Genomic DNA, 25,182 nt, shown 5'->3' with positions numbered 1-25,182 from the left:
TGTGAGAGAGAGAGTGTACGCGTGTGAGAGAGAGTGTACGTGTGAGAGAGAGAGTGTACGTGTGAGAGAGAGAGTGTACGTGTGAGAGAGAGAGTGTACGTGTGAGAGAGAGAGTGTACATGTGAGAGAGAGAGTGTACGTGTGAGAGAGAGAGTGTACGTGTGTGAGAGAGAGAGTGTACGTGTGTGAGAGAGAGAGTGTACGCGTGTGAGAGAGAGTGTACGTGTGAGAGAGAGAGTGTACGTGTGTGAGAGAGAGTACGTGTGTGAGAGAGAGAGTGTACGCGTGTGAGAGAGAGAGTGTACGTGTGTGAGAGAGAGAGTGTACGCGTGTGAGAGAGAGTGTACGTGTGAGAGAGAGAGAGCGTACATGTGAGAGAGAGAGAGTGTACGTGTGTGAGAGAGAGAGTGTACGCGTGTGAGAGAGAGAGTGTACGCGTGTGAGAGAGAGAGCGTACGTGTGAGAGAGAGAGCGTACGTGTGAGAGAGAGAGTGTACGCGTGTGAGAGAGAGAGTGTACGTGTGTGAGAGAGAGAGTGTACGTGTGAGAGAGAGAGAGTGTACGTGTGTGAGAGAGAGAGCGTACATGTGAGAGAGAGAGCGTACGTGTGAGAGAGAGAGAGTACGCGTGTGAGAGAGAGAGTGTACGTGTGTGAGAGAGAGTGTACGTGTGAGAGAGAGAGAGTGTACGTGTGTGAGAGAGAGAGTGTACGTGTGTGAGAGAGAGAGTGTACGTGTGAGAGAGAGAGTGTGCGTGTGAGAGAGAGAGAGTACGCGTGTGAGAGAGAGAGTGTACGTGTGAGAGAGAGAGAGTGTACGTGTGTGAGAGAGAGAGTGTACGTGTGAGAGAGAGAGTGTACGTGTGTGAGAGAGAGAGTGTACGCGTGTGAGAGAGAGAGTGTACGTGTGTGAGAGAGAGAGTGTACGTGTGAGAGAGAGAGTGTACGTGTGAGAGAGAGAGTGTGCGTGTGAGAGAGAGAGAGAGTACGCGTGTGAGAGAGAGAGTGTACGTGTGTGAGAGAGAGAGTGTATGCGTGTGACAGAGAGAGTGTACGCGTGAGAGAGAGAGTGTACGCGTGAGAGAGAGAGTGTACGTGTGAGAGAGAGAGTGTACGTGTGAGAGAGAGAGTGTACGCGTGTGAGAGAGAGAGTGTACGCGTGTGAGAGAGAGAGTGTACGTGTGTGAGAGAGAGAGTGTACGTGTGAGAGAGAGAGTGTGCGTGTGAGAGAGAGAGTACGCGTGTGAGAGAGAGAGAGTACGCGTGTGAGAGAGAGAGTGTACGTGTGTGAGAGAGAGAGTGTACGTGTGAGAGAGAGAGAGTGTACGCGTGTGAGAGAGAGAGTGTACGTGTGAGAGAGAGAGAGTGTACGTGTGAGAGAGAGAGAGTGTACGCGTGTGAGAGAGAGAGTGTACGCGTGTGAGAGAGAGAGTGTGCGTGTGAGAGAGAGAGTGTGCGTGTGAGAGAGAGAGTGTACGCGTGTGAGAGAGAGAGTGTACGCGTGTGAGAGAGAGAGTGTGCGTGTGAGAGAGAGAGTGTGCGTGTGAGAGAGAGAGTGTGCGTGTGAGAGAGAGAGTACGCGTGTGAGAGAGAGAGAGTACGCGTGTGAGAGAGAGAGTGTACGTGTGTGAGAGAGAGAGTGTACGCGTGTGAGAGAGAGAGTGTACGCGCGTGAGAGAGAGAGTGTACGCGTGAGAGAGAGAGAGTGTACGCGTGTGAGAGAGAGTGTACGTGTGAGAGAGAGAGAGTGTATGTGTGTGTGAATTCTTTGTATGAATCTAAAGAAGACATGAACATAGATGCTGTATTCAAAGCATGATCACACACACACACACACACACACACACACACACACACACACACACACACACACACACACACACACACACACACACACAGCCATTTTTCCTCCATCTCTCCTCTTATTTCTCAGCAGCAGTGCAGTCAGCTGCAGGTCACATGACTGGCTTCCCTGATCTCACTGAGCATGCTCAGACCCCTCAGTGTTGTCAGGCAAAATATAAGACAGCAGCAGGAGCAGAGATCTGCAATAGATAAACACACAGGCTCACACACACACCAGCTGCATCGCTCGCAGACACACACACACACACACACACACACACACAGCACAGAGACGACGGCCGGCTCTGGTTTCTCTGATTCCTGATTTTAATGGGCTGATTGTCGTCCATCTTTTCAGTGGAAAACACCCAGTGAGGGAGAGAGAGGCAGGTGTGCCCTTTAAGAGGGGGAACAGCTGAGGCAAGGACAGCATCCGATCTCCATCCTCTGTGGAGGTAAGTGTGGATGGAGGGATGGATGGAGGGAGGGATGGATGGATGGAGGGGGTAGGGGTGCAGAGAGTGGGGGAGGGGTAATCCGCTTGGCTGTGTTGGTAGTGAATATTACCAGGAGGAGGACTGTGGAGAGGGGCTCAGTTTGTCTGCGGCTCTGTTGGTATGTGAGACGACCGAGGCTGTGGGGATGGTGGCGAGTGGGGGCGGCGGAGGAGGAGGTGGGGGGTGCCAGCAGGGTTGAGGACATGCAGAAAGAGCGGCGGAAGAGGTGGCGATGAAGGGGAGCCGTGGTTAGGAGGTGTCCGGAGTGTAGCAGGACAGATGTCCGTGTAGAGGACGGCCCAGTCAGACAAAGAGGAAATGAGCTCATTCTGCTGACCCACATCCTTCATAGATGCTTCATGCTGGACGCTTTTGTAAAGCGGGTCCTCAGTGCCTCGGCGTCTTTGTTGGGTCTGTGATTGTGCTCTGATATGGACCATGTGAACCGTGTGCTGTGCATGTGCAGCCCTGAGACGTCAGGCTCTTTGTTTACAGTCTGACGCTAAATGCGAAGGGCTGTTATGAAAGATGAGAGCTGCCTCGGTTATATCAGACATGTCGTTTACCTGGGCAGCTTTCCTTCTCATTGTGTCCGAAATGATCTACAATATTTTATTCTATTACAGAGAAATGTCTCAGCACCCTGCGCTCCCTGCATGCTAACCCAGGAGATTACGTGGCATTTCTTCGATTAATTTGTCGGGCAAATCAGAGGAGTCGCTGTGACAGTGCTCTGACATCAGCCCTGAGGTTTTTAAAGGTGGTCCAGCCTGTGCTGCTTCCACACTCACACATGAAGTTCCTGGGAAAAACAAAAGACCAAAATGGAGACATCCTGGTACTGAGCGTGCAGCACACATCTCCCACACACTCTCTCCACAGTGATTAATGCCACCCTGAGAGGAGGCAGAGATGGCTGTTGCTAGGATACATGGCAAGGTGAAGTGCAGCCCATTTAAAGAGAAGAGGAGGAGGGCACTGTTTACAAAGCATGGCATCACTGGAGACGGCCTCTTTGTCTCCTCTTTTCTCCCTTTGATCAATGTGCATTTGTATTTCTCCAAGGTTTTTCACCTCTGAGGAGCGGTCGGTCAGAGCTCTGTGCTCGTTGGTTCCACCTGGAAAAGGCTGCGATGGTTGGCAGCACTGAGAGGCCTAACCCAGTCTGAGTGAGCCCTATGAACAGCAGACCCAATGGTAAGACAGCGAGCATCCTATTGGTTCAACCCTGCTCACCAGCAAGCGCTGTCATTCAGTCATGCGCGTGTTTAAGATTCAGGAAGTGGTAAATTAGCTAGAGCCATAAATGAAGTCAAACTGCATTACCCTGGCTTCTCACTGAGATTTAAATATTAGCTTCATCTAAGTAAATGAAGCCAGTTAAACACTGTGGGAGACATGGTTGTTTTGTAGAGAAAAGATATTTCCATTAGCCCACCGCTTTAACTGTCAGCGAGTATTCTTTTGAAGGGTGAATTCAGAGAGTATCCAGCCCTTCGGACAGAAATCGTGCCCAGCGGTCTCTCTCTTTCAGATGCTATATAAAGCAGCGTTTTGAAGCCCTACAATGGGAGGCTAAATAGGGAGATGTGAGATGAAAGGACGATAGAAAGAGGTTGCATTTTCTTTCCTCTCCACTAAAATGGCCTTTTCACAATGCGTGTGCCCACAGGACATCAAAGGCCAGTGCTGGACAGACGAGGAGTCAGACGGGGAGAACGAGTCAGAGCAGTTCCTGTACGGCATCCAGGTACAACTAAGCCTCACACACTCCTAATAGGAGATCTGCACGTCTCATTAGACCCTAGTCGTCAGGGCTGATGTTAGCCACACCGTCATTCTGAACAGCAACCCTGTAGACCTTGTAAGAATATTATATGTAATAATATTATTTTAGTCCCAACAGAGTGTAAAGGAGCTCCTGGTTGGATGAACACATCCAGTTTCCAGTATATTGTCATGTATTATTGTATTATCTCTGACCTGACGGTGCTGCCAGATGTCAAGTTCTTTTGGAGATAATCAGACCAAAGCGGTGAACAGTTGTTGAGATATTTTGCCGTTGTGGCGTCGACCGTTTGGACGGCTGACTGACATTTCCTAGCTAACGGCTTCCTGGCTGCTCGCAGGGCGACAGATAGAATGAATGTGAGGCAGAACATGTTATATTTCTGTTAATATATTTGTGTTAACATGGACGTCGTGTGTCTCTTTGCAAAATGACAATGACAAAGACGACATTTACCTCTAAAGTACAACGCAGGTTTGGCACAGCCACTGTTCAGTATCACTCCCAAAGCAACACTGTCAGAGTCACATCCAGGGCGGCCATTTAATGTTTCATCTCATCTGGGAAAGTCCATAGAAGATCATAATCTGCTAGTCATCCTTCTCTACATTATCTTCCAAGTCTGGTGACTGAAACGTAAATCCAGTCTGGGATTTAAAGCTCATTTCCATGCAGTCAGGGAACATGAAGGCAGCGTCGTGAAGATAAGATCGAAGCGTGGATCTGTTGTGAGCGCTCAGAGCCGACGAGACGACAGTCTGACTTCAGGTCTAGACACCAGGAACACCTTAGGTCAAACTTAGGTCAACTATTATGACAAAGAAATGCTATTTATGGAGGAACAATGAGCTGTCAGACTACACTGAACTACATCTCATGGTGATGTCCAGGAACTTGTGTGGTCATTTAAACGGTCTGTACGGCTAAAGAGGCAAAAGACTTGAAAACCATTAAATTGATTTGACTGAAAAATATTTACATATTGAATCTGCTGTAACATCTGGATACAGTGTGAGAGTGTTAAAAACTAGCTAGTAATGGATGAAACCAAAGGGGATGGATGGATTGAAGTGATGACTCCATCCTCTGCCACTCCAGGTGCTGGTAGTATGAACGGAAACCAAACTGACGGAAACGTGTGCAAACATTACTGGAACAGTGTTCATATGATTAACTGCGCTAAACAACATCCAGTTGTTAAAAGTGTTACCGTCAGACGAGTGAGACGGGGATCCTGCCGGTCCTGTTTGGAGTCCTGAGCTGATTACTGTGCTGCTCGTTACAGGGAAGCTGTGCTGCTGACCTGTACCGCCACCCTCAGCTGGACGCAGACATCGAGGCAGTTAAAGACATCTACACTGACAGCGCTGTCTCTGTTCGGTACACACACACACACACACACACACACACACAGTTTGAGACCGGCTTTGAAAAATGATGAGACAAAGTAAAAAACAGGACTCAAAGAAATGATGTGTGATTTTAACGTGGCAGCCCCCCCTCACTCCTCTCCCTCCCGGGACAATCAGCTGATGGGGTGGGAGTGTAAAGCGTCCCATTAGTGGAGATAAATGAAGCGTGTGTGTCTCTGTGTCTCTGAGCAGGGAGTATGGGACCATTGATGACGTGGACATCGATCTTCATATCAACATCGGTTTCTTGGATGTGAGTCAGCATTCTTCTTCCTCTGCACAGCCATTACTGTTCTAATGCTGACACTCTGCAGAGTAACACCTCATTTCTAACGCTCATAACTTATTAAAGTGATGAGAAGCGGCCCTAATTAGGATGCTAACTCTGTGTATCTGTGTGTGTATGTGTGTATGTGTGTGTGTGTCTGACTCAGGAGGAGGTTGCGACAGCTTGGAAAGTTATCAGAACAGAGCCCATTATTCTGAGACTGCGCTTTTCTCTTTCTCAGTACCTCGATGGACCTGGTGAGTAAAGATGTCAGTGTGGATGTTGGTTTTCTGGGAGGGACTTTAGGTATTTGTGCCACTCACTGAGCGTGGGAGGTGAGTACAATATGTGCTACACGAGAGGCAGAGTGAGAGAGAGAGTGCTGTGTAATAATGCTAGCCGTGTTCTCTCAGAGCCGTCGGTCGAAGTGTTCCAGCCGTCCAATAAAGAAGGATTCAGCCTCGGCCTGCAGCTCAAAAAGTGAGTCACGTGACCCGTTGTACCGAGCACCTGAACCTGAGCACGGTAGATTTCATTACTTCAGCACAGTGTCCTACAAAAAGCAGCTTCTGTCATGCGTGAGGCACAAACATGTTGTGGCTGTGGTTGATAGCGTGGTGTAAAGAATAATTCGGCCTGCTGTCTGTGCCGGGGCAGGATCCTGAGCACCTTCACCTCCCAGCAGTGGAAGCACCTCAGTAATGAGTTCCTCAAGGCCCAGCAGGAGAAGAGGCACAGCTGGTTCAAAGCCGGAGGAACCATCAAGAAGTTCCGCGCCGGCCTCAGCATCTTCTCCCCCATTCCCAAGTGGGTCTGACCGTCTGTCTGTCTGACCGTCTGTCTGTCTGTGTATGTGTCGGACTGTCTGTCTGACTGACCGTCTGTGTGTGTGTGTGTGTGTGTGTGTGTGTGTCGGACCGTCTGTCTGACTGACCGTCTGTCTGTGTGTATCTGTCTGACCATCTGTCTGTCTGTGTGTCTGTCTGCCTGTCTGTGTGTGTGTGTCTCTCTCTCTCTTTCTCCCTGTCTCTCTCTCTGTCTCTCCCTCTCTCTGCCTGTCTCACCCTCAGGCAGTCTAAACCTGCCGTCGTCTGTCAGATGTCAGTCTAATAACTGCTCCTCCAGTCTCCTGTGTTCTCCTCCTGTGTTCTCCTCCTGTGTTCTCCTATTGTGTTCTCCTGTGTTCTTCCTCTGTGTTCTCCTACTGTGTTGTCCTGTGTTCTCCTCCTGTGTTCTCCTGTTGTGTTCTCCTGTGTTCTCCTCTTGTGTTCTCCTGTCCTCCTCCTGTGTTGTCCTGTGTTCTCCTCGTGTTCTCCTGTTGAGTTCTTCTGTGTTCTTCCTCTGTGTTCTCCTCCTGTGTTCTCCTGTTGTGTTCTCCTGTGTTCTCCTCCTGTGTTCTCCTCTTGTGTTCTCCTGTCCTCCTCCTGTGTTGTCCTGTGTTGTCCTGTGTTCTCCTCCTGTGTTCTCTGTTGGATGTGGCAGAACGTCTCGTCAGTGTGTGACAGCTGGTCCAGTTATTCTGTCATACAGTCTTTCAGAGGCTGAAGGCAGACTGACTTCAGATCTAAAGAACCGAACCAGGGCTGGTTCTATGAGTATCTGATTAGAATTCCATATCGGCAGAGTAATGTGATTTTATGATATTGATTTTATCTGCATATCTTAACACTGTACATATAAAAAGGGACAAGAGCAAAGAAACACATCAGTTTCAGGCTCCGTGTTGGAAATAAAGAAAAGAAACTTCATTTCATGGCAAAATCAGCGTGTCAGAGCCTTCCAGCAGTGACGTTCACTTGACGTTCACCTGCTGTTCACCTGACGTTCACCTGTTGTTCACCTGACGCTCACCTGACGTTCACCTGTTGTTCACCTGACGTTCACCTGTTGTTCACCTGACGTTCACCTGTTGTTCACCTGACGTTCACGTGACATTCACCTGTTGTTCACCTGTTGTTCACCTGACGTTCACGTGACGTTCACCTGTTGTTCACCTGTTGTTCACCTGTTGTTCACCTGACGTTCACGTGACGTTCACCTGTTGTTCACCTGTTGTTCACCTGACGTTCACCTGTTGTTCACCTGACGTTCACCTGTTGTTCACCTGACGTTCACCTGACGTTCACCTGTTGTTCACCTGTTGTTCACCTGTTGTTCACCTGCCGTTCACGTGACGTTCACCTGTTGTTCACCTGACGTTCACCTGTTGTTCACCTGATGTTCACCTGTTGTTCACCTGACGTTCACCTGACGTTCACCTGTTGTTCACCTGTTGTTCACTTGTTGTTCACCTGTTGTTCACCCCCCCCACACACACACACACACTGTGTCTTGCTGTTTTCTAGGTCCCCGAGTTTTCCCCTGATCCAGGACACAGTTTTGAAGGGGAAGCTGAGCGTCCCTGAGCTGAGAGTGACGCGCCTGATGAACCGCTCCATCTCATGCACCATGAAGAACCCTAAAGGGGAGCTCTTCAGCTACCCCCCCAACAGCCAGGTCAGCGCCTGTCTGGACACACCAGCACCCACATTTGCCGTCAGATAGCTTTAGCTAGCAGGAGCCCTCTGCCCGATGTGTCTGTCCCGTGGCTGACTCACATGTGGCGTCGTGGTCAGTGGCGAGGCTGCAGGCTTTAGGTGGAGGTCAGGCTGTCAGAAGATCACCATGAAAGCTGTTTTTAAGGCTCTGTCTCTGCCTCTGCTGTGTTTTAACCCTCTGTGATCCACTCTGACCCTCCTCTCAGTCACCTGCACTCCTCCCACCTGAGCCCCTCCTTACCCCCACCCTAACATGGCTGCTGCGCCGTTTCCCATAATGTTTTGTCTTCACTTGACCCATCAGACTGTGGCTGTCCCGGCGGCCAGGGCCCCAGCGCAGATTACCACGAGGCAGCTGATTGAATTGTTTTTCTCATCCCAGGCGGGCGGCCACTGCAAGAACATCCCTACGTTGGAGTACGGCTTCTTAGTGCAGGTAGACCTCCAGGAGACCCCGTCTCTCTCCTCAGTCCTGTAGTCCACCACAGACCACTACAGTCCAGTTGAAACCACTAGAGACCACTACAGTCCACCACAGACCACTAGAGACCACTATAGTCCACTAGAGACTACTACAGTCCACCACAGACCACTACAGTCCACCACAGACCACTAGAGACCACTATAGTTGACTAAAGATGACTAGAGACCACCACAGACCACCACAGTCCACTACAGTCCTGTAGTCATTGCACACTAGTCTGTGTGTACTAGTCTGTGTACTAGTCATAGTGTACCAGTTAACATGTACCAGTATGTGTGTACTAGTCATAGTGTACCAATCTGTGTATACTAGTCATAATGTACTAGTCTGTGTGTACTAATCATAGTGTACCAGTCTGTGCACTAGTCTATGTATACTAGTCATAGTGTACCAGTCATAGTGTACTAGTCTGTGTGTACTAGTCTGTGTACTAGTTTGTTTACTAGTCATAATGTACTAGTCTATGTATACTAATCATAGTGTACCAGTCTGTGTGTACCCGTCTGTGTGTACCCGTCATTGTGTACTAGTCATAGTGTACTAGTCTGTGTGTACTAGTCATAGTATACCAGTCTGTGTGTTCTAGTCATAGTATACTAGTGATAGTGTACCAGTTATAGTGTACCAATCTGTGTGTACTAGTTATAATGTACTAGTCTGTGTGTACTAGTCATAGTGTACCAGTCTGTGTACTAGTCATAGTGTACCAGTCATAGTGTACCAATCTGTGTATACTAGTCATAATGTACTAGTATGTGTGTACTAATCATAGTATACCAGTCTGTGTGTACTAGTCATAGTGTACCAGTCTATGTGTACTAGTCATAGTGTACTAGTGATAGTGTACCAGTCATAGTGTACCAATCTGTGTGTACTAGTCATAATGTACTCGTCTGTGTGTAGTAATCATAGTGTGCGTGTACCACTCCTAATGTACTAGTCTGTGTACTAGTCATAGTGTACTAGTCATAGTGTATCAGTCTGTGTATACTAGTCTATGTGTACTAGTCATAGTGTACCAGTCATAGTTATCTAGTCTGTGTATACTAGTCATAGTGTACTAATCTGTGTGTACTAGTCATAGTGTACTAGTCTATGTGTACTAGTCATAGTGTACCAGTCTGTGTGTACTAGTCTATGTGTACTAGTCTATGTGTACCAGTCATAGTTATCTAGTCTGTGTGTACTAGTCATAGTGTACCAGTCTGTGTACTAGTCTGTGTGTACTAGTCATAGTGTACCAGTCATAGTGTACTAATCAGAGTGTACCAGTCTGTGTGTGCTAGTCTATATATACTAGTCATAGTGTACCAGTCATAGTGTACTAGTCTGTGTGTACTAGTCTGTGTACTAGTTTGTTTACTAGTCATAATGTACTAGTCTATGTATACTAATCATAGTGTACCAGTCTGTGTGTACCCGTCATTGTGTACTAGTCATAGTGTATCAGTCTGTGTGTACCAATCTGTGTGTACTAGTCATAGTGAACTAGTCATAGTGTACTAGTCTGTGTGTACTAGTCATAGTATACCAGTCTGTGTGTACTAGTCATAGTATACTAGTGATAGTGTACCAGTTATAGTGTACCAATCTGTGTGTACTAGTTATAATGTACTAGTCTGTGTGTACTAGTCATAGTGTACCAGTCTGTGTACTAGTCATAGTGTACCAGTCATAATGTACCAATCTGTGTATACTAGTCATAATGTACTAGTATGTGTGTACTAATCATAGTATACCAGTCTGTGTGTACTAGTCATAGTGTACCAGTCTATGTGTACTAGTCATAGTGTACTAGTGATAGTGTACCAGTCATAGTGTACCAATCTGTGTGTACTAGTCATAATGTACTCGTCTGTGTGTAGTAATCATAGTGTACGTGTACCACTCATAATGTACTAGTCTGTGTACTAGTCATAGTGTACTAGTCTATGTGTACTAGTCATAGTGTACCAGTCATAGTTATCTAGTCTGTGTATACTAGTCATAGTGTACTAATCTGTGTGTACTAGTCATAGTGTACTAGTCTATGTGTACTAGTCATAGTGTACCAGTCTGTGTGTACTAGTCTATGTGTACTAGTCTATGTGTACCAGTCATAGTTATCTAGTCTGTGTGTACTAGTCATAGTGTACCAGTCATAGTGTACTAATCAGAGTGTACCAGTCTGTGTGTAGTAGTCTATATATACTAGTCATAGTGTACCAGTCATAGTGTACTAGTCTATGTATACTAGTCATAGTGTACCAGTCATAGTGTACTAGTTCTTCAGCAGGTTGTGATAACAGGAGCTCTGCTGTGCTTTTGTCTGGACAGATCATGAAGTACTCAGAGCAGAGGATCCCTACGCTCAACGAGTACTGTGTGGTGTGTGACGAGCAGCACGTCTTTCAGAACGGATCCATGCTGAAGGTATCGGAGAAGGAGAACGTACAGATCCAACACCAGCAGTATGACCTATAGTGGCTGTGGAACAGCTGCACCCACACAAAGTGTAGAGATACACATGATGGTGTTCTGTGTGTTTGTCTAGCCGGCCGTGTGCACCAGGGAGCTGTGTGTGTTCTCCTTCTACACTCTGGGTGTGATGTCTGGGGCTGCAGAGGAGGTGGCCACCGGAGCAGAGGTGACGTACATGATACCAGCACTGATTCGTTCTTACTTCCCAAACAGTCCCATTGGACTTTAGAAGAAAAGCAAAGGAAAACAAACACGGCACGGCCATGTTGGATGTGATGATGCTTGATGTCTGTTCATACTATTACTGGTGTGATACAGCATCAGATGGACGTACAGAACAGTGAACATGTAACCTCCCTGCACTGCCCCCAGGTGGTGGACCTGCTGGTGGCCATGTGTCGAGCTGCTCTTGAGTCTCCCCGTAAGAGCATCATCTTTGAGCCGTACCCGTCCGTCGTGGACCCCAATGACCCCAAGACACTGGCCTTCAACCCAAAGGTCAGCATGCTCCCCGCTGCTCTCAGGACCAACCACAGATGAGCAGGCTGGTGTCAGCCCAGGTCCCACCTCTGAGACACACCGTGTGCATGGAGTCATGTCTGTGTTGTGAGCTGTGTGTCTGTGGGGCAGTGAGCATGTGGACAGACAGGATTCACAGATAGTCACCATGTCCTCCAAACTCTCCTCCCTAGTGATGTTACATGTCTGTATGTTGTTCCCTCTCTCTTTGCATACAACGGATGTTTGGCTCAACCGATGAACACAGAAGAAGAATTATGAGAGACTGCAGAAAGCTCTGGACAGCGTCATGTCCATCCGGGAGATGACCCAGGTAATGGGGGGTCTTAATGTTAAAGATGTAATCTGTTCATCTAAGATCAGAGCTCCACAGTGGAACGGGGGTGGGGGGGGCGTCTGTGTTTATCCTCTTTAGTCTGTGCACAAGGAGGAAGAACAATGTGAACAAACATGTGCTTGTGTGGTTCTTATTCCAGGGCTCGTATCTAGAGATCAAGAAGCAGATGGACAAACTGGACCCTCTGGCCCACCCCCTGCTGCAGTGGTGGGTACAGCAGACAGACCTGCTCTTTCTGGTTCAGATAGATCACACAGCTCTCACACAGCTCTGCTCCTCTGTCTGCTGAGCCGTAGTTTATGTATCTGTTGATCCTGTCTGTGTCTCTGCAGGATCATTTCCAGTAACAGGTCCCACATCGTCAAGCTGCCTCTGAGTCGGGTAGGAGACCAGAGCGACGTCAGCTCTTTGACATGAAATCATTTTTAATGCTACAGGAGGTCATTCTATGGTCTGTACTCATTCTCTGTCTCTCTGTCTGTCTGTCTGTCTGTCTGCTCTAACTTGCCCCTTTTGACCTACCTTGTGATAGCAACTGAAGTTCATGCACACCTCCCACCAGTTCCTGCTGCTCAGCAGCCCCCCGGCTAAGGAAGCTCGTTTCCGCACTGCCAAGAAGCTGTACGGCAGCACCTTCGCCTTCCAGTGAGTCCTCGGTGTTGCAGCAGACACACAGTCCACACTGTGAATGAACCACTGTGGAGTTAAAACCTTGAGGCTGTCAGAGGACGTCAGAAAATAACAAGTAGTTCTTATATTGTGAGGCTTGTGGCTGACATAATGTGTGAAGTCACTCCTTTAAATAACTGATCTGAAGTGAAGCTCGGCGGCTGAACTGACTCGGTCAAACAGGTACACGTCTCCGTGTAACAGCTGCTCATTCTGTGGGACGGAGGAGCCGCTGGAGCACATTTTTGTGGGAGCATAACAAATGGGAGCAGTGGCCGTGCTGTTGGACGGGGACAGCACCTCGCTAAGCCAGCACACAGAGCCAGGACACTTGGGGGGGGGGGGGGGGGGGGGGGGGGGCAGTTGTACTGCAGCAGATGGGGCTCTGCTGAATATTTTACACCCACGTGGCCCATCTGGGCTCTGGCAGGGTACCGCTAACTCTGGAGCCACTAACAGTCCTCTGCATGCTGCCGAGTACTACGAGGCCAATCGCTCTCCACTGAAAACACCAAATGTGTCTGTCAGCTTGGCTGCCATCATGTTATCCTGATATAAATAGAAACACACAAACATAAAGACGTGTTCACAGTCTCTCTGCCACGTTCAGAGGGGAATCAGCCAAATTAGGAAGTTTATTTATGAGACTGTGGAGCTCGAACTTCACACTGCTTCAAAACCAGTTAAAAACAAGTCGTCCTGAAGGCTGTCAGCTCTGATCTTCTTCTTTTAGTGCTTTTTTTAGGCACAAACTGTGTAAATTTGGACGATGATGTGACAGAAAACGTCACCACCCAGACTTGATTAAATATAGAGGCTGTTTGTGGGGGGGGCAGGGCCTGAATCCTCTGTCTGCATGAGTTTGTAGGTATAATCAAACACTTCTTATAGTCGTAAGGCTGATGTAACACATTTTTACCATATTAATTCAAGACAGTAGATAATATGATGATAAATGGAAGTATAGTAAATGTCCTGTTGCTAATCAGTCAGATCAGAGGTGTGATTTTATCATTTTATCTCTGCATTCCTGAGCAGCTCGGACCTGCCTCCACAAACCAGTGGTCGGCCGTTAATATTCACACAGCACTGTGTTTTACCTCCTCTTCTTCTTGTCTCTCCCTCTCTACACCTGCTCTAGTGGTTCCCATATAGAGAACTGGCACTCTGTTCTGAGAAATGGACTAGTCAATGCCTCCTATACCAAACTGCAGGTACGTAGCCCTGGCAGTTGGCTGGACTTTCGGTGCACGTCATCTCGGACAGTGAACCTGCTCTCAGGTGGAGCAGGCTTGCTGTCCGGCTGATTCATTTTTGCAGTTAATGGATGCCAGATTCCCTCCGTCAGCTGGGCTATTGGTGTTTTAGCGAGCAGGGCACACTGGGAGGTTTTCCTGGCCAATGTCGGCTGCTGTTTAGCTGGTGGGCCGGCAGCAGCGGACAGCACGTCTCTTCCTGTCCCGGGACAGAGGGAGTCGGCCGTGGTGTCCGCTGTGGTGTCAGGAAGCTGCCCGTGTGCCCTGGGGGGGTGAACCACCTAGAGCATGTGGTAGGTTAGGTCTGAAGGTGCAGGCTACAGAGGACACGCTCCAGGGAGTGAGTATAGACCTCCTGTGGGGGGGTCAGTCTGCAGCAGGTCAGTGACTCATCATCTGTTCACACTCGGCTCTCATGATGCCTCCGATCATTTCAGCCGAGCTCCATCTGGACCACAGAGACCACTTCACAACCACACTTTTCCTCCACACGTGTCCCTGTGGGGCTCTGCATCCACCTCCATCTTCCTCCTGTTCTCACTGGCTGGTGCTCAGGCTGTGACCCCAGTCTGACCCCCAGACTGACCCCAGACTGACCCCAGTCTGACCCCAGACTGACCCCAGACTGACCCCAGTCTGACCCCCAGACTGACCCCAGACTGACCCCAGTCTGACCCCAGACTGACCCCCAGACTGACCCCAGACTGACCCCAGACTGACCCCCAGACTGACCCCAGACTGACCCCAGTCTGACCCCAGACTGACCCCCAGACTGACCCCAGTCTGACCCCAGTCTGACCCCCAGACTGACCCCAGACTGACCCCCAGACTGACCCCAGTCTGACCCCCAGACTGACCCCAGACTGACCCCAGACTGACCCCCAGACTGACCCCAGACTGACCCCAGACTGACCCCCAGACTGACCCCAGACTGACCCCAGTCTGACCCCCAGACTGACCCCCAGACTGACCCCAGTCTGACCCCCAGTCTGACCCCAGTCTGACCCCAGTCTGACCCCCAGACTGACCCCCAGACTGACCCCCAGACTGACCCCAGACTGACCCCAGACTGACCCCCAGTCTGACCCCCAGACTGACCCCAGTCTGACCCCAGACTGACCCCCAGTCTGACCCCCAGACTGACCCCAGTCTGACCCCAGACTGACCCCCAGACTGACCCCCAGTCTGACCCCCAGACTGACCCCAGACTGACCCCAGACTGACCCCCAGACTGACCCCCAGTCTGACCCCCAGACTGACCCCAGACTGACCCCCTAACTGACCCCAGTCTAACCCCAGACTGACCCCCTAAATGACCCCAGTCTGACCCCAGACTGACCCCAGACTGATCCCAGACTGACCCCCTAAATGACCCCAGTCTGACCCCAGACTGACCCCAGACTGATCCCAGACTGACCCCGTCTGACCCCAGTCTGACCCCCTAACTGACCCCAGACTGACCTGATGAATCCTGATGAATCTCCTGATGAATTTCTTGATGAATCCTGATGAATCCAGATGAATCCTGATGAATCCAGATGAATCCTGATGAATCTTGATGAATCCTGATGAATCCCAATGAATCCTGATGAATCTTGATGAATCCAGATGAATCTCTTGATGAATCCTGATGAATCCCGATGAATCCAGATGAATCTTTTGATGAATCTCCTGATGAATCCAGATGAATCTCTTGACGAATCCCGATGAATCCCGATGAATCCAGATGAATCTCTTGATGAATCTCTTGATGAATCCAGATGAATCTCCCGATGAATCCTGATGAATCTTGATGAATCCCGATGAATCTCCTGATGAATCCCGATGAATCTCTTGATGAATCCCGATGAATCCTGATGAATCTCTTGATGAATCCCGATGAATCTTGATGAATCTCCAGATGAATCTCTTGATGAATCCCGATGAATCTTGATGAATCTCCAGATGAATCTTGATGAATCTCCAGATGAATCTCTTGATGAAACCCCAAGGAATCTCCTGATGAATCCAGATGAATCTCTTGATGAATCCCGATGAATCTTGATGAATCTCATGATGAATCCAGATGAATCTCTTGATGAATCCCGATGAATCTTGATGAATCTCATGATGAATCCAGATGAATCTCTTGATGAATCCTCCCTCCACCCTGAGCCTTCTTCATCTCCTCCCTCTGCGTCACTGTGGCTCAGGAGCATCCGTCCATGTCACACCTGCACACTCTTCATCATCATCATCACCATCATCACCATCATCATCACCATCATCGGTCTGCTTGCTACACACCGCCTCATTGACCCCCCCAACATTTTCTCACAGATGTCATTCACAAAACTCAACAGGATCACATGACCTTTGGGGGGGGGCATACGTCTCTTCTCTCTTTGGATTTCTGTGTGAGAGGTTGTCCTGTGCAGCTGCTCAGTGACTCTACTCTTCCTCCCTTCCCTCCTCTCTCCCTCCTTCCCTACCTTCCTTTCTTCCTTACTCCCTCCCTCCTTCCCTACCTTCCTTCCTCCCTCCCCTCTTTCCCTTCCTTCCCTCCCTCCTCACCCAAGCTGCATGGGGCAGCGTATGGAAAGGGCATCTATCTGAGCCCCATCTCCAGCATATCTTTTGGATACTCAGGTAGGAACGGCTCCGTCATTGAAGCCCCCCTCAGTGCCGCTCTGTCCCTCTGTCCTTCTGTCCTGCTCTGTCCCTCTGTCCTTCTGTCCTGCTCTGTCCCTCTGTCCTTCTGTCCTTCTGTCCTGCTCTGTCCCTCTGTCCTTCTGTCCTTCTGTCCTGCTCTGTCCCTCTGTCCTTCTGTCCTGCTCTGTCCTTCTGTCCTGCTCTGTCCCTCTGTCCTTCTGTCCTTCTGTCCTGTTCTGTCCCTCTGTCCTTCTGTCCTTCTGTCCCTCTGTCCTTCTGTCCTTCTGTCCTGCTCTGTCCCTCTGTCCCTCTGTCCTTCTGTCCTGCTCTGTCCCTCTGTCCCTCTGTCCTTCTGTCCTGCTCTGTCCTTCTGTCCTGCTCTGTCCTTCTGTCCTGCTCTGTCCCTCTGTCCCTCTGTCCTTCTGTCCTGCTCTGTCCCTCTGTCCTTCTGTCCTTCTGTCCTGCTCTGTCCCTCTGTCCTTCTGTCCTGCTCTGTCCTTCTGTCCTGCTCTGTCTCTCTGTCCCTCTGTCCTTCTGTCCTGCTCTGTCTCTCTGTCCCTCTGTCCTTCTGTCCTGCTCTGTCCCTCTGTCCTTCTGTCCTTCTGTCCTGCTCTGTCCCTCTGTCCTTCTGTCCTGCTCTGTCTCTCTGTCCCTCTGTCCTTCTGTCCTTCTGTCCTGCTCTGTCTCTCTGTCCTTCTGTCCTGCTCTGTCCCTCTGTCCTGCTCTGTCTCTCTGTCCCTCTGTCCTGCTCTGTCTCTCTGTCCTTCTGTCCTGCTCTGTCTCTCTGTCCTTCTGTCCTGCTCTGTCCCTCTGTCCTTCTGTCCTGCTCTGTCTCTCTGTCCTTCTGTCCTGCTCTGTCTCTCTGTCCCTCTATCCTTCTGTCCTGCTCTGTCCCTCTGTCCTTCTGTCCTTCTGTCCTGCTCTGTCCCTCTGTCCTTCTGTCCTGCTCTGTCCTTCTGTCCTGCTCTGTCCCTCTGTCCTTCTGTCCTTCTGTCCTGCTCTGTCCCTCTGTCCTTCTGTCCTGCTCTGTCCTTCTGTCCTGCTCTGTCCCTCTGTCCTTCTGTCCTTCTGTCCTGCTCTGTCCCTCTGTCCTTCTGTCCTGCTCTGTCCTTCTGTCCTGCTCTGTCCCTCTGTCCTTCTGTCCTTCTGTCCTGCTCTGTCCCTCTGTCCTTCTGTCCTTCTGTCCCTCTGTCCTTCTGTCCTTCTGTCCTGCTCTGTCCCTCTGTCCTTCTGTCCTTCTGTCCCTCTGTCCTTCTGTCCTGCTCTGTCCCTCTGTCCTTCTGTCCTTCTGTCCTGCTCTGTCCCTCTGTCCTTCTGTCCTGCTCTGTCCCTCTGTCCTTCTGTCCTGCTCTGTCCCTCTGTCCTTCTGTCCTGCTCTGTCCCTCTGTCCTTCTGTCCTTCTGTCCCTCTGTCCTTCTGTCCTGCTCTGTCCCTCTGTCCTTCTGTCCTTCTGTCCTGCTCTGTCCCTCTGTCCTTCTGTCCTTCTGTCCTGCTCTGTCCCTCTGTCCTTCTGTCCTGCTCTGTCCTTCTGTCCTGCTCTGTCCTGCTCTGTCCCTCTGTCCCTCTGTCCCTCTGTCCCTCTGTCCCTCTGTCCTTCTGTCCTGCTCTGTCCTTCTGTCCTGCTCTGTCCCTCTGTCCTTCTGTCCTTCTGTCCTGCTCTGTCCCTCTGTCCCTCTGTCCTGCTCTGTCCCTCTGTCCTTCTGTCCTGCTCTGTCCTTCTGTCCTGCTCTGTCCCTCTGTCCTCCTCCATACATTATGTTGTGGCTGTAAATGGGGCCGTCCATTGGATCTGTGTGTGTGTTTGTGGTATTGTGTTCTTTTGGTGTCCGGTTGGGGGGGGGGGTCCATAGCTTGTGTATTCCCGCTGGAGCACAGTGTCATTAGCTGTGATAGTCCTACAGCTTCTACTGTGGTCGTCGTGTTTTGGTGCTGGTGGTGTGGACGAGGGGTCAGCAGTGACCACCTGTAAGCAGACTAATCCAAGGTGGTCACGTGTCCCTCTGGCTCTGTCTGTCTTTGCATTGGATAAAAACACAAGTGATCAGAGCGGTGAGGTCAGACGGTGATAATGAAGACAGCAGCAGTGGCTGTAGCTCGTGTTTGTGCCCATGCTGACCTCTGCAGGCCATGTAGAAACATTCAGCAGCGTTCTGGGACAGTGAGCTGGAGATCAGCACTGAGGGGGATAACTGACTGTAGGAGGAGCTGAGGACCAGCAGAGGGCGGTGCTGCAGTGAAGGGAGGTGTGGTGGTGCTCACTCAGGGCTGTCTGCTGTCTGTGTGCAGGGATGGGGAAAGGACAGCACCGCATGCCCACCAAAGACGAGCTGGTGCAGCGCTACAACCGCATGAACACCATCCCACAGGTGAGCCGGCCCACTGAGCTTACACAGAAGAGCAACCCTCCGAGTGTTGAGGAGGAGGAGGAAAGAGAGAGGAAGGACTGGGTTGAGATCTCTGTCCGTCCCTCTCTGTATTTCTGGGTCTGTCCTCTGGAGACCAGCACGTCTCTGACTCTGCTCTCGTCTCTCCCACAGAGCCGTCCCATACAGTCGAGGTTCCTCCAGAGCCGTAATCTGAACTGCATCGCACTGTGTGAAGGTAAAACCCGTGCTTAATGTTAAGAAAGCACAGGTAAATGTTTGATTCACATCAGTAACCCTCCCTCCTCACATGTGGGATGTCGAGGTCGGATGTACATGTATGTACATAAAACTGGGTGATGTGATCAGTTTATCAATGTAAAATTACTCACTGACATTATCACAATCTGATCAGCGTGGCAACAGGAGGAAACTACTCAAACTAAACCAGAGCTCATCACACAGGCTGATAACTGAGCATCTTAAAGTGTTTAATAATAATAAGAACAATGATACTCACCAGAACTCGTGTGGTGTGACGTGTCTTTCCCTCCCACGCAGTGATCACATCGAAGGACCTGCAGAAACACGGAAACATCTGGGTGTGTCCCGTCTCCGATCATGTGTGCACCCGCTTCTTCTTCGTGTGAGTATCCCGACATTTTAACTACCTTCAGACCGAACAGCGCACTCTGTCTACTGGTAGGAAAACTGTTTCATCATCAGTGTGACCGAAGTCACATCTGAACTATGTAGAAACCATCAGAGCCAAAGGTTTTTACAGAGCAAATATCTGTTTCTTAAATCAGAGCATACTGTCAACAGCCATAAAAAACTATTGTCACTGGTTTTTAGGAATAAAATGTTGTGTAAATCAGGCTCTGAATGGTGTGTGACCAAACCTCTGAGTGAAAACCTTCAACAGGTATAAACGTGGAGAGTCTGCTGTGTCTGAGAGGAGATTTCTGACTCAGAGTGAGAAACAAACTCATTTGTGTGTGTGTGTGTGTGTGTGTGTGTGTGTGTGTGTGTGTGTGCAGGTACGAGGACGGCCAGGTCGGAGACGCCAACATCAACACCCAGGAGCCCAAGGTGCAGAAGGAGATCATGCGTGTGATCGGGACCCAGATCTACTCCAGCTAATGGCGGCCGTCCGTGTGCGTGTGCAGCGGAGACTCACGGGGTGGGGGAGGGGCAGACAGCGAATGTTTGGGCGAGCTGACCTCAGGCCCGACGGCGAGGCCCAGGGACCTCTGACCACGCCATCCATACACTTGTTTTCCTCCGTCCTCTGCTCCTTCACTCACTCATCTCACCTGCAGTCAGGCTCACCTGGTACAGGCCCGTCTGCCCCTCCCAGCTCAGTCCAGAGACAGAGTCCTAACACACACACACTCTCACACTCTCACAAACACACACACACACACACAGACAGCCAGACAGCCAGACAAAGAGATAGACACACACGCGCTGTGGACTGATTCTGTCTCTCTGTGTGAATATCCAGTAAAAATCATGGACCTGTTGTGTTTGAGAAGCTCTTGTCTGTCCCTCCAAGCGTCAGTGACGGCCGTTGGGCTGAGACGGCGCTCTGCGGCGTTCTCGTCTGAGCGCCGTTCCTGAGAACCCCGTGAGCCACGTGTGTTGGTTCTAACACTGACGGCACCTTGTTTGGTGGAAGCATCATCAAGTCAGCCATGAAGGGTTTTGTTCTCTTCAGGCCTGTCTGACCTCACAGCGTGCAGTGTGTGTGTGTGTCTGTCTGTCTGTTTCTGTGTGTGTGTGTGTGTGTGTCTGTGTGTGTGTGTGTGTCTGTCTGTCTTTGAGTGTGTGTGTGTCTCTGTGTGTGTGTGTCTGTCTGTCTGTGAGTGTGTGTGTGTGTGTGTGTGTCTCTGTCTGTGAGTGTGTGTCTCTGTGTGAGTGTGTCTCTGTCTGTGAGTGTGTGTGTGTGTGTGTGTGTGTGTCTCTGTCTGTGAGTGTGTGTGTCTGTCTGTGAGTGTGTGTGTGAGTGTGAGTGTGTGTGTCTGTGTGTGTGTGTGTCTCTGTGTGTGTGTCTCTGTGTGTGTGTGTGTCTGTCTGAGTGTGTCTCTGTCTGTGAGTGTGTGTGTGTGTCTCTGTGTGTGTGTGTGTCTCTGTGTGAGTGTCTCTGTCTGTGAGTGTGTGTGTGTGTCTCTGTGTGTGTGTGTCTCTGTCTGAGTGTGTCTCTGTCTGTGAGTGTGTGTGTGTGTCTCTGTCTGTGAGTGTGTGTGTGCGCGTGTGTGTCTGTGTGTGTGTGTCTCTGTGTGTGTGTGTGTCTCTGTGTGAGTGTGTCTCTGTCTGTGTGTGTGTGTGTGTGTGTCTCTGTGTGTGTGTCTCTGTGTGAGTGTGTCTCTGTCTGTGTGTGTGTGTGTGTGTGTCTCTGTGTGTGTGTGTCTCTGTCTGTGTGAGTGTGTCTCTGTGTGTGTGTGTCTCTGTGTGTGTGTCTCTGTCTGTGTGTGTCTCTGTGTGTGTGTCTCTGTCTGTGAGTGTGAGTGTGTCTCTGTGTGTGTGTCTCTGTCTGTGAGTGTGAGTGTGTCTCTGTGTGTGAGTGTGTGTCTCTGTGTGTGTGTCTCTGTCTGTGAGTGTGAGTGTGTCTCTGTCTGTGTGTGTCTCTGTCTGTGAGTGTGTGTGTGAGTGTGAGTGTGTGTGTCTCTGTGTGTGTGTGTCTCCGTGTGTGTGTGTCTCTGTGTGTGTGTGTCTCTGTCTGAGTGTGTCTCTGTCTGAGTGTGTCTCTGTCTGTGAGTGTGTGTGTGTGTCTCTGTCTGTGAGTGTGTGTGTGCGCGTGTGTGTCTGTGTGTGTGTGTGTGTCTCTGTGTGTGTGTGTCTCTGTCTGTGTGTGTGTGTGTGTCTCTGTGTGTGTGTGTGTGTCTCTGTGTGAGTGTGTCTCTGTCTGTGTGTGTGTGTGTGTGTGTGTGTCTCTGTGTGTGTGTCTCTGTGTGAGTGTGTCTCTGTCTGTGTGTGTGTGTGTGTGTGTCTCTGTGTGTGTGTGTCTCTGTCTGTGTGAGTGTGTCTCTGTGTGTGTGTGTCTCTGTGTGTGTGTCTCTGTGTGAGTGTGTCTCTGTCTGTCTGTGAGTGTGTGTGTGAGTGTGAGTGTGTGTGGACGCTGTGACGTAGCAGAGTCAGAACGTTTCCCTGCAGCTCCACTGACCTGTTGGTGTCAAACCTTCACTGAAGGTTAACTGTCATGTATGAAGACGTTAGTCCACAGCTCGTCCTCGTCCTCTTCCTCCTGCTCCTCCTTCTCCTTTTCCTCCTGCTGCTCCTCCTGCTGCTCCACCTGCCGCTCCTCCTCCTCAAAGCAGCCAGCGTCACAGGCTTTACAGTTGTATTCTGAAGAAAACATATTATGGTAAATAGAGTCACCGGACAGACAGACCATCCCCCACCGCCACCTCCACCACATGGCTCCATGTGATCCTTATGTCAGTCAGTCAGTCTGTCATTTCAGATGGACCTCACCTCCTGGACTCAGACCTCCTACATGTACATGACTCACAGGCAGGTTCACCAAACCACCTGTTGTCTGTCTGTAGCCCCCCCCCCCCACTGGACTGTGGGTCTGCAGCGGTCTGTGACGTCACCCTGGACAACAGCACCCTGTACAGCTACTGAAGTTTATCATTTTGTCATGTCCTGTGTGTGTGTGTGTGTGTGGGGGGGGGTATATTTTCCTGACATTATATTAGACAGGGTCAGTACTGAGGGACAGGTTCAGTACTGAAGAACGGGGTCAGTACTGAGGGACAGGTTCAGTACTGAAAGATGGGGTCAGTACTGAGGGACAGGGTCAGTACTGAAGGACAGGTTCAGTACTGAAGAACGGGGTCAGTACTGAGGGAAAGTTTCAGTACTGAAGGACGGGGTCAGTACTGAGGGAAAGGTTCAGTACTGAAGAACGGGATCAGTACTGAGGGACGGGTTCAGTACTGAAGAACGGGGTCAGTACTGAGGGACGGGTTCAGTACTGAAGAACGGGGTCAGTACTGAGGGACAGGTTAAGTACTGAAGGACGGGTCAGTACTGAGGGACGGGTCAGTACTGTGGGATGGGTTCAGTACTGAAGAACGGGGTCAGTACTGAGGGACAGGTTCAGTACTAAAGGACGGGTCAGTACCGAGGGACGGGTTCAGTACTGAAGAACGGGGTCAGTACTGAAGAACGGGGTCAGTACTGAGGGACAGGTTCAGTACTGAAGGACAGGTCAGTACAGAGGGACGGGGTCAGTACTGTGGGATGGGTTCAGTACTAAAGGACGGGTCAGTACCGAGGGACGGGTTCAGTACTGAAGAACGGGTCAGTACCGAGGGACGGGTTCAGTACTAAAGGACGGGTCAGTACCGAGGGACGGGTTCAGTACTGAAGGACGGGTCAGTACCGAGGGACAGGTTCAGTACTAAAGGACGGGTCAGTACCGAGGGACGGGTTCAGTACTGAAGAACGGGGTCAGTACTGAGGGACAGGTTCAGTACTGAAGGACTGGTCAGTACTGAGGGATTGTGGGGGATGCAGAGCTGTAAATAAAGACCAGACAGACATGGACATGTTCAGCTTACTGTGGGGGGGGGGCTGTGCTGAGTCTCTGCCTGCTGAGTAATGTTTTCCAAGATGATGACGATGATGATGATGAAAGGATACAGGATAAAAAAAAGAATAAAGGCTGATTTTGCACAGTTTTACACTCAGTCTCCTCCTTTTGATGTGTCTGAGCATTAAATGTAGAGGTGTGTGTGTGTGTGTGTGTGTGTGTGTGTGTGTGTGTGCGTGCGCGTGCATGCAGCCACCAGGGGGAACCATTACTCCACCAACTTGATCCCAGATCAGGTGAGTCCAGTATAAGGATCAGGACCGCAAGGTGAGTCAGACGGGGTCAGTACTGATAGACGGGGTCAATATTGAAGGACGGGGTCAGTACTGAGGGACGAGTCAGTACTGAGGGACGGGTCAGTACTGTGGGATGGGTTCAGTACTGAAGAACGGGGTCAGTACTGTGGGATGGGTTCAGTACTGAAGAACGGGGTCAGTACTGAGGGACAGGGTCAGTACTAAAGGACGGGGTCAGTACTGAAGGACAGGGTCAGCTCCTCTGTCCATGTAGACATCTGTCAGTGATCTAAACATAGAAACGCACGTGTTAATAAAAGGTGTGCGTGCCTCACATGGTGACATTGTCACACACATCAGAGCAGACAACTGTCAGCTGAACATGAACCACACACAGAAAAATAACCTCAGGACACCAGGACAGACGGACACAACACACACTCACAGAGAACAACACACACACACACTCACACTGTCTGTAGAGGACAGTATACTATTAGTATGTGCTACAGGTACCCTCAGTACTGTGCTAGTATGTGCTACAGGTACCCTCAGTACTGTGCAGGTATTTTCCTGCAGTCATGGCTTGAATGAACCCTTTCATGCATAGAGGTCACTACAGTAAAGCTGTTCTCTTGTATATGCATGAGTTTTGACGCTCGACCCAGAGCTTAAAAGAGAGAGACTGCGATAAAAATGGTCAACTACATAAAATCACGCCCACTCAACACCAGGCTGTTTGCCACTGAACTGGGATCGGAGCATCAGGGCCTGCTGTTCCACACAGAGGTCAGGTGGCTTTCACGAGGAAGTGTTCTCAGTCGCCTGTATGAACTGCGGGACGAGGTGCGCTCATTTCTGATGGAGCATGGGTCCCAGTATCACTACCCACCTTCAAGTCACCTGTCATCTGACTGGTTGAACTGTCAAGTGGCCGCACCTTGAAGACAGCTTTTAATTCAAAGACGCTTGCTGAGTTCTGGATTTCAGTCGATGGAGAATATCCACAGCTATCCAAGGCCGCGATGGACGCACTGACGCCGTTTGGCTCTACATACTTGTGCGAAAAGACTTTCTCGGCACTGACATATATTAAAAATAAATACAGATCTCGTCTAAACGTGGAGGATGATCTTCGAGTGGCCGTCTCCAAAATTAAACCCACAATTGACTTGCTGTGCTCCACGCATAGTGCTCACCCATCTCATTAGGTGAGATTAACGCTGAAACATGGAAATTCCCAAAATATACATTTGCACCGCAACAATGTTCACATGT

The 25,182-nt window shown here is 50.0% G+C and overlaps 1 protein-coding gene across 1 annotated transcript; it reads left to right on the top strand.

Annotated features, from left to right (window-relative positions):
* Positions 1–2,113: 2,113 nt before the first annotated feature.
* LOC139206711 (protein mono-ADP-ribosyltransferase PARP6) lies at positions 2,114–20,664 on the top strand. Its single transcript, XM_070836307.1, has 23 exons — positions 2,114–2,298; positions 3,406–3,537; positions 4,013–4,090; positions 5,415–5,509; positions 5,734–5,794; positions 5,976–6,066; positions 6,223–6,289; positions 6,467–6,616; positions 8,155–8,305; positions 8,729–8,782; positions 11,147–11,242; positions 11,364–11,456; positions 11,663–11,788; positions 12,057–12,122; positions 12,286–12,353; positions 12,479–12,527; positions 12,679–12,791; positions 13,957–14,029; positions 16,630–16,699; positions 18,989–19,068; positions 19,240–19,303; positions 19,627–19,711; positions 20,106–20,664. Exons 2-23 carry the CDS (start codon positions 3,535–3,537, stop codon positions 20,206–20,208), a joined length of 1,836 nt encoding a protein of 611 aa, XP_070692408.1. The 5' UTR covers positions 2,114–2,298; positions 3,406–3,534; the 3' UTR covers positions 20,209–20,664.
* The last annotated feature ends 4,518 nt before the right edge of the window (positions 20,665–25,182 follow it).

This window comes from Pempheris klunzingeri, chromosome 1 (genome assembly GCF_042242105.1).
Source record: "Pempheris klunzingeri isolate RE-2024b chromosome 1, fPemKlu1.hap1, whole genome shotgun sequence".
Lineage (NCBI taxonomy): Eukaryota > Metazoa > Chordata > Actinopteri > Acropomatiformes > Pempheridae > Pempheris > Pempheris klunzingeri.
Note: the sequence above shows the minus strand (reverse complement) of the source record. Positions and strands in the feature narration are given on the sequence as shown.

Bases quoted from the DNA above. Each gene is read 5' to 3' on its own strand.
- LOC139206711 (XM_070836307.1), top strand. The intron at 6,067-6,222 runs GTGAGTAAAGAT...GTGTTCTCTCAG, and splicing joins TCAGTACCTCGATGGACCTG to AGCCGTCGGTCGAAGTGTTC. The intron at 19,304-19,626 runs GTAAAACCCGTG...CCTCCCACGCAG, and splicing joins CTGCATCGCACTGTGTGAAG to TGATCACATCGAAGGACCTG.